The sequence below is a fragment of the Lepisosteus platostomus genome, chromosome 10, assembly GCF_059453375.1.
Source record: "Lepisosteus platostomus isolate fLepPlt1 chromosome 10, fLepPlt1.hap1, whole genome shotgun sequence".
Lineage (NCBI taxonomy): Eukaryota > Metazoa > Chordata > Actinopteri > Semionotiformes > Lepisosteidae > Lepisosteus > Lepisosteus platostomus.
In genome coordinates, this window is record NC_142620.1 from 15,429,648 (window position 1) to 15,445,174 (window position 15,527).

The window sequence follows — 15,527 nt, forward strand, 5'->3', positions numbered from 1 at the left end:
TGGGGGAGTGCGCGCGCAACGTCAGGTCTCTTAGCAACACTTGACAGATCAGCTGGTAGCCCAGATGCTGTCGTCACAGCATTGCGCTATTGTGCTCTGTATGAGTCTGACAGGAGAGGGTTGTTGGATTGTATTCGAACACCACACCAGTACCACATTTATATGGGTATATGAGTACCATAGCAGCATTTCCCATTCCTGAAGACTGTGAAACCCGATGATTAACGACAATGACAGTGAGATAGCCCCGGGAGACAGGGAATACCTACAAGTTAGCCAGTAGGGGCGGTCTTACAATGAACGTTACCGCAGAGTCCAAGTCACTTTGTACTAATGTATCTTAAACTATTTTAGGCGTGATAATTATCTTTTAAACATATAAACAGAGCTTTTTGAGCTCTGACGCAGATTCGTACTTTGATTAAATTTAACATGAAACGAATTAAATTCGGGACAGCACAGTGGCGCAGTGGTTAGCATTGCTATCTGCGTGGAGTTTGTATATTCTCCCTGTGATATCGTGGATTTTCTCCGAGTGACCCAATTTCCTCCCACAGTCCAAAAACAATGGCAGGTTAGTGGACTTTGGTGTGAGGGTGTGCATGTCTGTGTTTGTGTGGCTTCCATGCAATGGACTGGTGTCCGTCCAAGGTAGAAAAGGTTAGAGAGTGGGTGGATGGTATTATATTTGCATTGCTTGTACTTTGCTTTTTCTGTCTATGATTTATCAATGTATGATAATAACTTCTGTAGCCTTACGCCAGTTCCATTAGCCTTATAATATATAATTATAATTTTGAGGGTGGGGTTAAAAACACCAACAAACTGGAGTGCTTCAAGGGGAAACAAAAGAATGCCACTTCCCCAATCTGAAAAAAAAAAACAGGTTAATTTTTGTAAAACATTTGATTGAAACAGGCCAGTATATTACTAGCTTAATTTGAGGAAAAATTACTTAATTGATATGCCCTTGATTTACCGATGTAATAGAAATTTGTCTTAGTTCGTCGTGGGCCTATTCTTAAGAATAAGGAAAAAAAATTCAACCCTGTCAGTCAGAACTGCTTAAACTTCGTCTTGGGAACTTCATAATAACTGGATGGGAAACTTAACGAATTTTTAGTCTTATAATATCTCAACTCAAAGATTCATGTACAGGATTAAAAAGAAAGTAGTTTATATATACATGTGACCTCAATTACAACGTGCGTCTGTACGTATCATTCTGAATTTTGCTTCGTCCGCAGCAACGTCAACGTCAACATGTAATCTGAGAAATGTTCTGTGTAGTGTTCTGAGGAGTGTGAGCTCACCAGACATGATTAGATTAAAATGGATAGTCTTCAGTATAATAGGTTACAACCAGTAATATTTTTAATCTAATATGATTAAAAATGTCAACGCCGTTATTTTTTAGGGAATTTATGTAGTTCCACAAAACATTTACAAAGTGCGTTGGCTCAAGAGAAGAGCCTGTACGAAAAATCCAAAGGCCAAACGACACCTGTCGATCCGACACCGGTACTGCGTAGAGGCCTGATTCAAATACTGTAAGAAATATAATTCGAATTATAGTTGTGGAGAATATGGATTTACTACAATTACTGAGAAATAGTTTAAGGCACAGGACATTGCTTTCTCAAGGGGAAAGTTCAAACTTGCATTCAGGACTGCTTGGGGAGGACATGCACGTATAAGAAAATCAGTATCAATAATCAAGTATTGATTTGGATCCCCTTTCTAGTAAAAGTAATGACACTGCCACACCAATCTGACCTTAAGGGTCATTGAACATAAGTACTGCCTACTAAGAATTCATATCATATTATCCATATCAATAAATGAATTGAAGACAGTAATGTATAATAGTAAGAATAATTCAAGTGGGTAGCTGGCTCAGCATGCGTAAGCTGCAAAGGAACAAGTAATAGGTTAATTCCATTCTGAAAACAGTTAGAATAATAATTGTTTACACATAAATAGCGCTTTTCTGGACACTCACCTCAAAGCACTTTACAGGTAATGGGGACTCCCCTCCACCACCACCGATGTGAAGCACCTATCTGGATGATGCAATGGCAGCCATAGTGCGCCAGAACCCTCACCAAACACCAGCTATCAGTGGAGAGGAGAAAAGAGTGATGAAGCCAATTCCTAGAGGGTGATTATTAGGAGGTCATTATTGGTAAAGGCCAATGGGAAATTTTGGCCAGGACACTGAGGTAACACCACTACTCTTATTAAAGACCACAAAGAGTCTGGACCTCGGTTTTACATCTCATCCAAAGGACAGCGCCTGTTTACAATATAGTGTCCCCGTCACTTTACTGGGGCATTAGGACCCACACAGACCACAGGGTGAGCACCCCCTGCTGGCCTCACTAATACCTCTTTCAGGTAGCAATCTTAATTTTTCCCAGGAGGTCTCCCATCCAGGTACTGACCAGGCTCACACCTGCTGAGCTTCAGTGGGTTGTCAGTTGTGAGTTGCAGCAGGGTGATATGGCTGCTGGAAAACAAATCACGCCGAGTAAATGATTAATGAGTAAAATACAAACTACATATGTGTACAAAGTAAATAGGGAGTCTGGAAAAAACTCCTCAGCTCCTCAGAAACTTTTTGCTTGTTTTCAAAAAGTGGCTGGATGAGATACGTGTATCTCTGAGGTACTAATAATCATATATGTTAGATGGCTCAAATGGTCTCTGTTTTTTTTGTAACATTATTCTTTATACTTTATACTTTATTCTTTATTCTTTATACATTATACTTTCAATAACCACTTATTCAATTCAGGGTCATGGTGGCCTGGAGCCTATTCCAGGAACATTGGGTGCAAGACAGGATACACCCTGATAGGATGCCAGTGCTTTGCAGGGCATTCACAGGCACAAACATGCACACTCCCACCAGATCCAATTGTATAGAGGCCAATTGGCCTAGCAGAGTGTCTATGGACTGTGGGAGAATGCCAGAGCATATGGGGGAAACCCACGCTACATAGAGAGAAGATGCTAACTCCATTCCAGGAACTGAACCTAGGGCCCCAGCGCTGGAAGACAGTACCGCACCACCATGCCTCCCAACATTGCTTATGTCATATGGACATAATGCATTGGCTCAAATAAAGTCTGACAAAAGTGCATCTGAATTCTCATTTGTACCTTAATTTTGATATTTTTGCATGGCTCATTCTATCAGGTCCCACTGTTATTTATCTCACTTTTATTGATTTTATTACTGGTGTGTGTTTAGGATGGTTTATGAAGGTGTTAGGTGGATTCTGTCTATTATCGGTTTTATGTTGTGTATTTGTATTTCATGTCTTTAATTGTATAAGCGCACCAAACCAAATTCCATGCAACGGGTTGTTTTGGCAATAAAGTGTTGAACTTGATCTTGATAACATATTGTTATATTATGTTAAATAATCCCAAAAGGCATTGCTGCCAATTATATCAACATAAACTAGCATTATCTTAAGAAATGTCACAATGCGTTCCTTCATTACCGTATTGTGAAGTGTGGGAGCATGTATTGGCTGCTGTTAGAGAGGGAGGGAGAGGTGGAGGAAGAGAGTGGGAGGGCAGAAGGATGAATTCCTGAGTGTTGCCACTCACTGAGCGAAGGTCACGAGAAGGACTGACAGAAGACCGAAGGAACTGAGAGTTCAGGGAGTTTTTTTTTTTTAGAGGTTTTTGTGAAGATTCTCAGAGGGAGAGACTTTTTTTTGGGGGGGAAATCTGAGAATCGTCTGAGAGAGTGTTTTGGAGACGTCTGTTGTTTGGGGGCTGGTAAGGCAGTGTAACTGCTCGGCCATGACAGAGAGGCAACTTCAGGAAGAAGTTGAGTCAGTAGCTCAAAGAAGAGCTTAGGCGTTTGTTTTAATTTATCATTTATTTGGGTGTGGTATTTTGAATTCCCTGCAGTGTAAAATTGTGTTTGTTGACCTGGACCCACTTATTTTTTACAGATCATGTTATGACACAACCACAGGAAAGCAAAGACAAGGAAAACAGTGGAAGAGAAGACTACAGCCAGAGGACCTATATCAAATTATACATATCAATAAATGAAATAAAAGATATATAGGCTTAGACTTACTGCGGGTCCTGGGGGAGACTCCATGAATTTCTCTTCTACTTTACAGAAAAAAGGTAATAAGGTCTTTTATTCGATTTGAACATTTTCTGTGCAGTAGTAATGTTTCTAAAGTCTGTAGTAATTACATGTTTTGCCAGTTCTGGTTTCGGCTATATTTTAGACTATATTTTAGTCAAACATGGTTATTCCTTAGTGTTGTCTTGCTAAGGCAAATCTAATTTCTAAGAGGATCCATATATTTTTACGGATAATCAGATAAAATTATCATCACATACTCCTTTACAAATCCATTGGGTTGTAATATTAAAGGTTGTTTACCATTGACGTTGTTAATGGTACATGTTACATACCCATTGAATGTGCTGTTTTTTCTAGTTTTTCTGAATCTACTGTGACTCTAGTCGGGAAGGAAGTCCAGTCTTGATTATGTTTTTAATTCCATTACTACCATTAGACATGCTTTGATTTGTTTGCAAGTGATTGTCTTAAACTGTTTAAGTGTTTAACTGTTTAATATAGAATGTCTTGTCTCAGCTATGTTTTAAGCAAGTAATGAGGATTCTTTGATTATTAGATGAAATAGCCAAGGGCAATCGAACATGCTCATCACGTTTCATAAGGTTTTGATTGTCAACTTTACTCATTCAATATTACAACTTACAAACACCTGTCATAATTTGAATTTTACATTGTTATCTTGCTAAGCAAAATTAATCTCCAATTAAAAAAGATTTAATTTTTTTCATGATTGCCAAAAATCTGCATGTTGTTACATTGTTCTGTTCAGTGTTATTTCTAGTTCTTTGGTTCCAATAAAACAACAAAACAACATAACTGTCACGTATTAATTTTGTATACAGCTCCATATGCTTTACTAATCATTAAATCAAACTATGAGAGTCTCCATATATGAACATGCAAACTAGTTCGCGGTCTACGTATCGCGGTACATGCATGTGTACCGCCGTATACCATGGTACGTTTTTCAGAGGTGTAACCAACCCTATAATATATATATACAAATATATAAGAATATATTTGACTGGGGGGTACACCTGTCAAATTGTAACACAGGTGTCCTAAGGCTCCTGTGGCCCATAAGGGCAACAGCTTGCTTTGTTTTGATTTCCAGAATGAATACAAACCGCGAAAGCAGGGCCTCATGATCCTTCTGGCTTTTTGGCATTTAATCTAAAATTATATTATATAATATGGGAATACTGTATATCAAATATCAGTGTTATAATTATGTTATAGTTAAACAACAGAATTTACCCTTAAAGGAGAATCTTAAAGAGTTCAATTTTAATTTTTAGGGTTTTAGAACAAATGTTGAAATCAACTAAACATAAACATCCTAATGCATGCTGAAATATGTCAAAGGAGCCTAACTCAAAATGAGAAAGTTACAAGGCACTACTGACAGCTGTCCTCAAGATCATCTGTGGGTGACAGGGCCTTCTCTAGCTGTACCCCAGATCTCAGGATTTGTATCCACAGTGATATCAGAGACACCTACCCTGAGTGCATATAAATCTAAACTCAAAACCTTTTTTTTCAGAAGGCTGTTATTTAGTGTCTGTCTCTGCTTTGTTTTCTAATTTCTGTAGCACTTCCAACTGCTTGTCTTTCTCATACTGTATGTATTAACTTTGTAATCTGTGGTCCTTATAACTGTTTTTACACCTACTGTATTGCTTTGAGATCCTACCTTAAAAGGTGCTATTATAAAATAAACCTTTTGTTATTGTTATAGAGAAAAATGATCAGATTTTCCCTGGTTCAGTTTGCTTGTTTTTAAGTAACACCTGCTCCTTTTCTAAAACTTTTTGCTCATGTGCATTTTTGTGTTTTTACATGTATTTACATCTCTAACACTTTAACATTCTAAATTTTCATTTGCCTTAATAAGACCAAATTATAGTTTCAGCCTTAAAAAGCTTAGGTTTTCTCTGTTGTTTCTTGTCCTACAGAGCTTCTTTAACTGTGAAGCTCCCAGCATTTTACATAACTCTATGCACAGTTTTAAACTGTTATTACTGATCACCGACTTATTGCACTTGACATGGCTTAATTCACCCTTTCCTGAACATCTATGACAAGCAAAGCTAGTGCTGACTCTAAAGCGATCTTCTGAAATTTCACTGTGTAAATGAATAAGGACTTAGATTGCTCATGTAAACACAAAATAATTGCTCTCTGAAAATGCTTTTTCTTGTTCGTTTTGGAGACCTAGATCGAAACTGATTTGAGATGTCAAAAAACATTTATTTTCTATTTGTGTTTCTGCTCCAGAAAAATTGTGCATTTTCTACATTGCTTTGTTTCTCGATATTTTAACTTTATATTTAGGCTCAGATTTCAACTATTAATCTTAAACTAATAACTATCAGTAAATACTGATATTTTGCACCCCATTACCACAAAAATATATTTGTATTGTAGCTGGGATTCACTTTTTCCTGTACGTCTCTCCCTACTCTCTCACCCATTACGATTCGGACACGGAATGGTTAAGATGGCAACAACTCAAGCACGCAGAGGGAAGGCGGGGTTGTCTTCCCGCCTCCATTACTAAAAAGCCAAATAGGAGTGGCTTATGCGACATACAGAGTTGTGTAACTGACAGTTTGAGGTAAGCCTATCGTGTAAATTTCGCTTTGTTGCTGATAGGTTTAGCCTTCGAAACTCAGCCCCAAAGTCATGTGACTGATTTTCCGCCCTGTTTCATTGGTTAAACGCAAGGATCAGAAGCACCGCCTGGTTAACTGAGATGTGTAGTTTTTAATTCAATTTGAATTTTAACTGTACGTACTGAGTTCGTATTTGGTCAGGGCTTTAAAAAGAGGGAGCGCCAAAAGTCTTCTGTGCCGTCGTCGTGGAAGAATGTTCACTTCGAACGCTTGCCCAGCATACGAAAGAAGCTCGCAGGGAGTAGTCTTGTAGTTTCAGACTGACTTGCTGCTTGCCTAATTGTCTGAATACAAGTATGATTACAACAAAGAGCAGACCATTTAGCCAGTTTAGCCAATCTGGTAATTAGTAACACTCATCCAAGGATCTCATTCAGCTGTTTCCTGAAGGAAGCCAGGGTTTAATAACTTTTTTAATGAAATCTTCATTTTCTCACATGGCTTTGGTGAAACAAGTAATGATTCAGGCACACTAGTTTAGAAAATATTTCTTAACAGTAACAATACACACACTAAACAACACACAGCATAAGCACAGAACATACAAGTTACCACTATGTACAAATTTACAAATAAGACATTCCAGTGGCCTAACATCCTAATCGCCCAGAAAACTCCAGACTGTTACCATGTATTGAAATTCTTGAAAATGTATTGTCTTGAAAATGGCTACAAATCCCAAAAATTAGAGATGAGCTGCCTTCTAAACTAAACAGAATACAACCTGCAGTTAAATCTCTCTCTCTGCAAACCTGGATACCACCAGATGAATGGGATGACACTTCCATAGTCACCTATGGCTGCAACAATATCCTAACATTTTGTTTGCCTTTTTGTAGCTTCCTTACATTGTATAAAAGATGTAAAAAGTTTCAGCATAACCAACAGCATCATCTTCACAAGCATCCTCTTCTAGCTTGGTTTCCTATTTTGTTTTTATAGTTTGTTTCTTCTACCTGCATACATTACCCCACACATGTCTATATTGAATTCCTGTCAAGGGTTTGCCCAGTTTTAAATTATATGTAAATCATTTTGAATGTTATTTGCTGCTTCATCAGTTTTTCCAATTTTGGTAGCATATGCAGATTTGACTAGTTTATAAAACCGGACCAGAATCTAGATCATTGATTTAAACTAGGAAGAGCAGTAAAAGGGTGCCGGATTTCCTTGGTATGCCTCTAATTACACTGTCTCAATTTAATCTTTCACACTGTATCTGTACTATATTTTCTTTTCTATTTATCAATCTAAACACACACATCCCCTACCACCTGTATTTTGAGACTGTATTGCTTTATGTAGTACAGTACGTTATAGGAAGCTAAACCAGTTTTGGTTTGTTTTTAATTCTTCCTGTTACTTTAACCTATGTGGTCTTTTAGGACTTGTAAGTTCCACCAGTAGAAATCATCTATGAACTGTGAATCTGGGCTTCAAAGAGTAAGAAGAGGAAGATTATCAGTGAGCGACGACATTAGACTGCAGAGTTGAGGTGGAAACTGGCTAGGGATTGTCTCCGAAAGGATCAAGTGTGAAAAGTGTCCTACAGTACATGAGAACTTTTTATACAAAAATAACAATCCAGGGCTTTATAGGTGAAACAGTCAAAGTAACCTTTCACCGTCCGTTGCACCTAACCTGTCACAGTTTCCAGAAGCACAGCATTCCAAGAAAGAACTGAAACCAGAAGCTTGCTCTGGCTTCTGATTGCACTTCTAATTACAACATATTGTCATTAGATATATTTTAAATTGATGATGTTTGTATGTCCTAGATTAACCAAGACATTTTCTTTTGGTTTCAGTCCTCTTTTGTGCGACTTCCATGAGTTCCCGAGTCAGACTCCAGATTCTCCCCAGCCCTAAGTGCTTGTTTGATGAGCCGGTGACAGTGAAAGTGGAGGGACTTTCTGCCTACCAGGAGGTCCAGTTAAGAGCGAGACTCACTGATCAGAAAAATGTGATTTTTCAGTCTTCAGCCACATACAGGGCGGATGTGAGCGGAAAAATTGATTTATCCAGCTCTCCAACTCTGGGTGGTAGCTTCTCTGGTGTTGAGCCCATGGGTCTGTTCTGGTCTCTGAAACCAGAAACTCCTCATAAGAAACTGGTGAAGAAGGAGATACTCACCCCATGTCTTGTTCACATTGAGTTGTACAGCTCTGGAAGACAGAGAGAGATGCTTGCCAAGGAGATCAATGAAAGGCACTTTATGGCTGAGGGGGTGCGCAGATTACCCATTAAACATGGAAGAATTCATGGAACCCTCTTTCTGCCACCTGGTAAGAACACATTTTCTTGTATGAACAGAAAAAAGCAGAAGAAAGTGCTGAGGCCCGGGACTGTTTTTGTCATTTTCTAGACATAGTTTTTTCTACTTTTCTATATTGTTTCCCTAAAAAAATGATTCCCTTCCAGAATTCTTTGACGTTACATACTGTAGGTATCTATAATAAAATAGGTTTAATTTTAATATTTTAAGAAATATTATGAACCTTTCCCAACCATAACAACTTAATTAGTCAAACCAGTTTCCCCAACCATGTTCCTCAACAACATAAATGAGTCCTTGAGCATTGGAATGATACCAATGGTCTTAGAAATGGCTTACCTAAACACCCTAAACACTTTCATCCAATATCTAACTTGCCATACAATATAACAATCACCTCATTGAAAATCTCTTTGAACTCTGCCAGTATGGTTTCATACAATTATATAGCACAGAAACTGCCTTTGTTAATGTTAATAAAGATCTTCTGATGGTAGCTGATTCTGGTTCTCTGTCTATCCTACTTCTCCTAGCCCTTAGCTGCTTTTGAAACTGTTAATCATAACATTTTACTCTCCCATCTTGAGACTGTGTTTGGAGCTTCTAACAACACTCTTAAATGGTTCAACTCTTATCTCACTCACTCATCTCAGACACTTCATTTCTCTTGGGGGTTTTAGTTCTGAAGTTGGGTTTTTTAAATCCAGCGTTCCCCAAGGTTCAATACTGTGCCTACTACTATTCAGCATCTGCATGGCTCAAAATGTTCTTCACAAACTGCGATGACTGAGGGTAACCCTCAGATAGTAACCCTATCTGTGGATAGCACCGTTTTTTAATTTCAATTAAAATTGAAGACTTTTTGGGTGGTAATCGATCTTGGTTTGAATTTTGACCCAGATTTGCAGAATATTGTTAAAACATCATTCTTCCACCTCAGCAGCATTGCTAGACTGTGTCCTATGTTTTCTTTTCAACACATTTATTTTTTTCTGGAATTAATTGGTACAATGTCCTGCTTGATGAGGTACTGAGTATAAATCCACACTGAAAGCACTCCAATATGTTCACTCCAGAATTTGGCTATCAGAATCCTGACCAGGTTGCGTGCAAGTGATCACTTTACCTCTGTCTTAGAGTCTTTGCACTAGCTTTCTATTAGGTTTTGAATCAACTTAGAATTTGGGCTCTCAACCCACTAGGTACTACACACACCAAGATTTGACAGGCTCTCCTAGCCACATGCAATTCATTAACGTTAATAAGCATAGTATTTAAGCCCCTTGGCACCATTGCTTATGGCTGAGTTATTGAGCTGCCCTCACTCTCAGTTTGCCCTGTTCTGTGACTTCTGTGTTTTGGTCACATCTTGCTTTCTTGTGATCCTCCTCAGTCCTGCTTCTGTTCCCGGTCCATTTCCTGCTTACTGGCGGTCTGTACAGGCCTGGTCCAGCTTCCTGATTATCCTCTCAGCTATACTGCCCCTTCACTCCTTGTGCATCCACCTCCCTGTCAATTAAACAGCCTGGATCATGCATCTTAATCTCTTTATTACTCAAAACACCACAAACTACCTACCATCTGGCCACAACTAACATACAAGCTAACCAAAAAAAAAGTTACAAAGAAATCAACATTTCTTATCATATCTTGGTACAGTATGCTGTGTGCCTTCTAGCTGACCTTTGTCTCAGGCTGTTTTTTTTCTGTTTTCTGCAGGCAAGGGCCCTTTTCCAGGTGTCGTGGACTTGTATACTGTTGGGGTTGGTCTGTCAGAGACCCGAGCCTGTCTTCTTGCAAATCAAGGTTTCGTGGTGTTTGCTCTGGCCCCATATGGCCAGGGGACACCTAGCAATGTCAGCAGTCTTCATCTGGAATACTTTGAAGATGCATTGAGTTTCCTGAGCAGACGACCAGAGGTTGGAAGTCAGGTTTTCTTTTCAACGCCAGATTGGTACTCTATATTACAGACCTCTTATGGGTACTGTATATTACAGACCTATACGTAGTACAAACATTATTACTGTACTATTCTCTTTAATACCCACATTTTTAAATACCCTTTATTGCAGGGTAGAAACTAATAATTCATTTTTATATTTTTTGGTTTCAATATTATTATATTTTTATATGATTATTCTACATTGTTTTTCATATACTTGCATTTGTTTTAATTGTTATTTAATTTCCATTTCAAGAACAACACAAAAAACACAAAATTGTCAGTGAAACAAAAACTAAAATGACAGCAAATCCAGTGTAGTGTCTTTCCATTTGTAATGTTAGTTACTCTGCTCTAAATACAAATAACAAGGAGATGCTGTGTTTTGAATATTATTTATAGATAAAAGGTCAGAAGGTTATAGAGCACATCACATTTCGACACACTGAAGATAAAAATGTGTGAGAAAAAGAAAATAAGATCCCAATACTCAATAACAAGAGTAATGTATTTTACACTCAGTGTACTGTATATACAGTATATGTGTATATTGGGGATTTGTTAAATACTGTATGTCATTTGTATTTGCTTCTGCCTTCCTAATGGCTTCCACCATTTTCCTAAATACAGATAGTTTATAGTATACTTAATTTTTTGTAAGAAAAAGATAAAAGGAAAGGAAAGTTTTGTTGTATATTTGAACATGAGGCAACATTCTATATAACTGTACAGGTCTATTTTTCTGCTTATTGTATTTCTGCTATTGCTAGCAGCCATATCACCCTGCAGCTCTCAACAGGCTACCCACTGAAGCTAAGCAGGCTTGAGCCTGGTCAGTGGGTGCCGTCTTTCGGCTGAAACGTTAAACTGAGGTCCTGACTCTCCCTGGTCATTAAAGATCCCCGGACATTTCTCAATAAGAGTAGGGAGTTATCCCGGTGTTTGGGCCAAATTTCCCCCCTCGACCTTTACCGTAGTCTCCAAATTGTCACCATACTGTATATGATCGGCTTGCTCTTGCCCTGCAATGGACTGGCACCCCATCCAGGGTGTACCCTGCCTTGCGCTTGTTGCTTGCTGGGTAGGCTCTGGCTTTCCGCGACACCGCATGGTATAAAGCAGTTTGGCAAATTACATGACATTACATGTTTTTCTGCATCTTTGCATTGTGTTGTTACTTAGCATGCTTTTTTTTCCCTCCAAAGGTCAAAGGTCCCGGGATAGGTATCCTGTCAATTTCTAAAAGTGGAGATCTGGCTCTGTCTATGTCATCATTCCTATCTGGGATCTCGGCCACCGTCTGCATCAATGGCTGTAATGCCAATGTGATGTTTCCTCTGCATTACAAAGACACAGTCATTCCTCCCTTGATGTTTGATGCAAACAGAGCAGTCCTCACTGAGTCTGGAGCTCTGGATGTCAAGCATAGCATCTGGAACCCGATGGCACCAGAGAACCGAAGAATGCTGATTCCCATTGAGCGAGCAGATTGCAGATTCCTGTTTGTGGCGGCTGAGGATGACAGGAACTGGGACAGTCGTTTCTTTGCAGAGCAGGCAGCCAAGCGCCTGACCGAGTACGGAAAAGACAACTTTGAAGTGGTTCTGTATCCTGGTTCGGGGCATTATTTAGATGTCCCCTACATGCCTCACTGTTTCTCATCTTTGCACGCAGCTATTGGAAAATATGTAGTGTGGGGTGGTGAGCCCAAGAGTCATGCGGAGGCACAGGTAGATCTCTGGGGGAAGATCCAGGCATTTTTCAGGGAGCACCTTGATACATCATGTAGCTTCGGTAAGGCAAAGCTGTAAACTGGAACCCCTATATGCCCCTCTGTGTGAAATAAGCCCTCCAATCCAAATAGACCCCAATGAGAAAATATTGGATCTAAAGTACAGTGACCTGTAAAAGTATTCAGCCCTTACCTATAGTGTCTTATTTGCTGAAATTACAAAATAATTTTAAATGCAATATTGTATTCAAGAATTGAATGCTCCAACTGAAGTCTTTCAAGGGTGAGGTGATTAACAGTTAATGTCAGTAAAAACTAAAGACAAAAAATGCAATTGGTTGATTTCAGTTTTGGTGGAAACACCTTTGTTAGCAATTACAGCTTCTGGGTAAGTGTATATCAACATTGTATACTGGCTTCATGCAACTTTTACCAATTATTCTAGGCAGATTTGCTTAAGCTCTCTGATATAGCTTGTTGATTGTTTTGATCGCTTATTGACAGCAGCGTTGTATTTTAAGTCATTGTCCTTCTGAAAGGTAGTTTCTTTTGTCATAGTTTTAGGTCTGAAGCAGGTTTCCCCTAAGAATTACCAGTATTTTGCTCCGTCAGTGTTCCCCTCAATCTTGACAAGCTTATTCTTAAAAGTATTATTACATTTATAAATACATAATTGTTCTATTTTCTATAAAACATTTTATTTAATTAAGGTATTGAACATACAAATGTCGAAGTGCGCTTTACTGTATCAACAAGGAGTCATAATGCCGCTAGAGGGGGCTGTGCTACTTTACCGACGGTCTGCTGCTGTTTCAAGGTTTGCGGTAGTTTCCCGAAGTCTCATTATCAACGCTGTTGTGCAAGGAAATTGATGATGGGAAAACGTGTTCTAGTGGGGTTTGTAGATGCGTTATCTATTACTATATTAAAAAAACTAACATAAAAAAGTAGTAAAGACAAAACTTGATCCTCTGTCATTATATTTGTAAAATGCATCAGTTGCTGTAACGCTCTAAGTATTCCGTCAGAGCACAACGCCATATGAAAACAGTGCATTGTTAAAGTGCACGGTGCATATTGTCCAAGAAAGACGGTTTATGACAAGCATGTGTGAAGGTCTCAGTGTGGCACAGGATTAGAGCCCGAGTGGTCACAGTTATTATGACCTCATGGTGAGGGGTGGGAGGGAGAGAATCTTTGACTGCTCGGAGAGGTCTGTCCATTTCCCTTGTTTACTGTACCTAAAGGTCAAGTCAAGTCACCATCAGGATTGTGAAGGCTAATCCCAAAGTACACTTTGCTGAAACTGGCCAGCCGCTCTTAACATTATTGGCTGAAATCTACAGCTGAGCTTCCATTTAAGCTGTTCTTAAAGCAAAGCATGAAAATGTGCAGTTAAAAGAAATATTGTCTAAAATAATATATATATATATTACTTTAAAAAATTGAAACTACCAAACCTCCAGTATTCCTGTTTTTTCATCACTTACAGTGAGTTGTCATTTTTTTTCTTTAATTTCAAAATTCCTAATTTTTTAAATAAAATTAAAGTCCTAAGAGTATTTTTGACTTTAATAAAGAACAAATTATAATGAATTAATTATATGAAAATATTGTTAAATATTTTAAATGATGTGACACAAAGTCTAAGATGAAGAATGTGTGATCCTTTCTACAACTAAGTGTTTAATTTAGTGTATTTAAGAGCTTTATAAAATATATGAGTAAAGGCTTAAATTATTTTTATTCCCTTTTGCAAACACTCTGAGCCTCCTTTTGAAGTTTTGTATAGTCTGGGATTCTTAAAACAGACAAAAAACCTGTGAACTTTGTGATTAATGAGGCAATGATTATATTATATTTTTAAAATCATATTATTTTTTTTTAATCAATCTATTTGTGTTATCAAAAACCTTCGGGATGTGTCTTGTCAACTAAATTGGAAATTAATACAATGAGATCTCACATAGCAATAACGATCTGGGATTAACAGAACATTACAGTAAGACAGACTTCTTCAATTGTAAAGAACTAGGACAGAATAAGGCAGGAATAATTAAAGATTCTCATTAATCTCATTAATGTCATTTTGTGATGTGAGGAATAAGAAGCTGATAATGCAGTGATTTTTTTTTCATTGTAAAGAAAATAAAAAGAATGTGTATAATGTACAGTAGCAAGGTGAGTCGTGGTGACAGTCTTTCATGTTGAAAATAGGTTTCTGAACACACTAACACCAAGGCTCAATGAAATAAATTGTGTTCCTCAAAGGCAGGCTGAAGGGGTCTGTAGCCTGCTCTCATCTTTCTCAGGCTCCTAGTGAACCTTTTTATCTGGGTTGCACTGCTTATCCAACCTGTCAATTCAAACCAGGTGGTCCTCTATCATGAAGGCTCTTATTCCTGTTTTTATTTTCTACTGAATCTCAACTCCTTTAGAGTCTGCTAACCAGCTCTTTCACATTTTAAAAAGCAAGTTCATGGGTCATTATTTGGTAAAACGTTGCCTTTCTTTGATCCTTTTCAATGTCACACCAGCGTCTTGCTACTTAATTGCACTTTGGAAATTTTCTTCAGAACAATATGAAGCTAATTGCAGTATGTGAATAGAATAGTTGCAAATAGGGGATAAGAATAATTATAAAATAAGAAGTGTGAATAGAATATCAAAAATCAAATCCTGACACCAACTCTCTATGCAAGCGAATTCTAAACTCAACAATCATTTCATCCACTGTAGTCATGGACACAATTACAGTGTTTTACTATTATTTACAGATAT

General features: G+C 38.1%; 1 protein-coding gene across 2 annotated transcripts; it reads left to right on the forward strand.

The window, feature by feature from the left end:
- Positions 1 to 128: 128 nt before the first annotated feature.
- Positions 129 to 15,053, forward strand: acot20 (acyl-CoA thioesterase 20). 2 transcript variants are annotated; one of them, XM_088648395.1, is made up of 5 exons: positions 129 to 574; positions 3,975 to 4,158; positions 8,606 to 9,082; positions 10,792 to 10,991; positions 12,220 to 15,053. In XM_088648395.1, the coding sequence occupies exons 2-5, from the start codon at positions 4,128 to 4,130 to the stop codon at positions 12,823 to 12,825; spliced, it is 1,314 nt and encodes a 437-aa protein (XP_088504521.1). In that variant the 5' UTR covers positions 129 to 574; positions 3,975 to 4,127; the 3' UTR covers positions 12,826 to 15,053. The 2 variants fall into 2 exon arrangements, with proteins under 2 accessions (XP_088504521.1, XP_088504520.1); XM_088648394.1 differs by lacking the exon at positions 129 to 574 and adding an exon at positions 3,580 to 3,795.
- Positions 15,054 to 15,527: the final 474 nt, after the last annotated feature.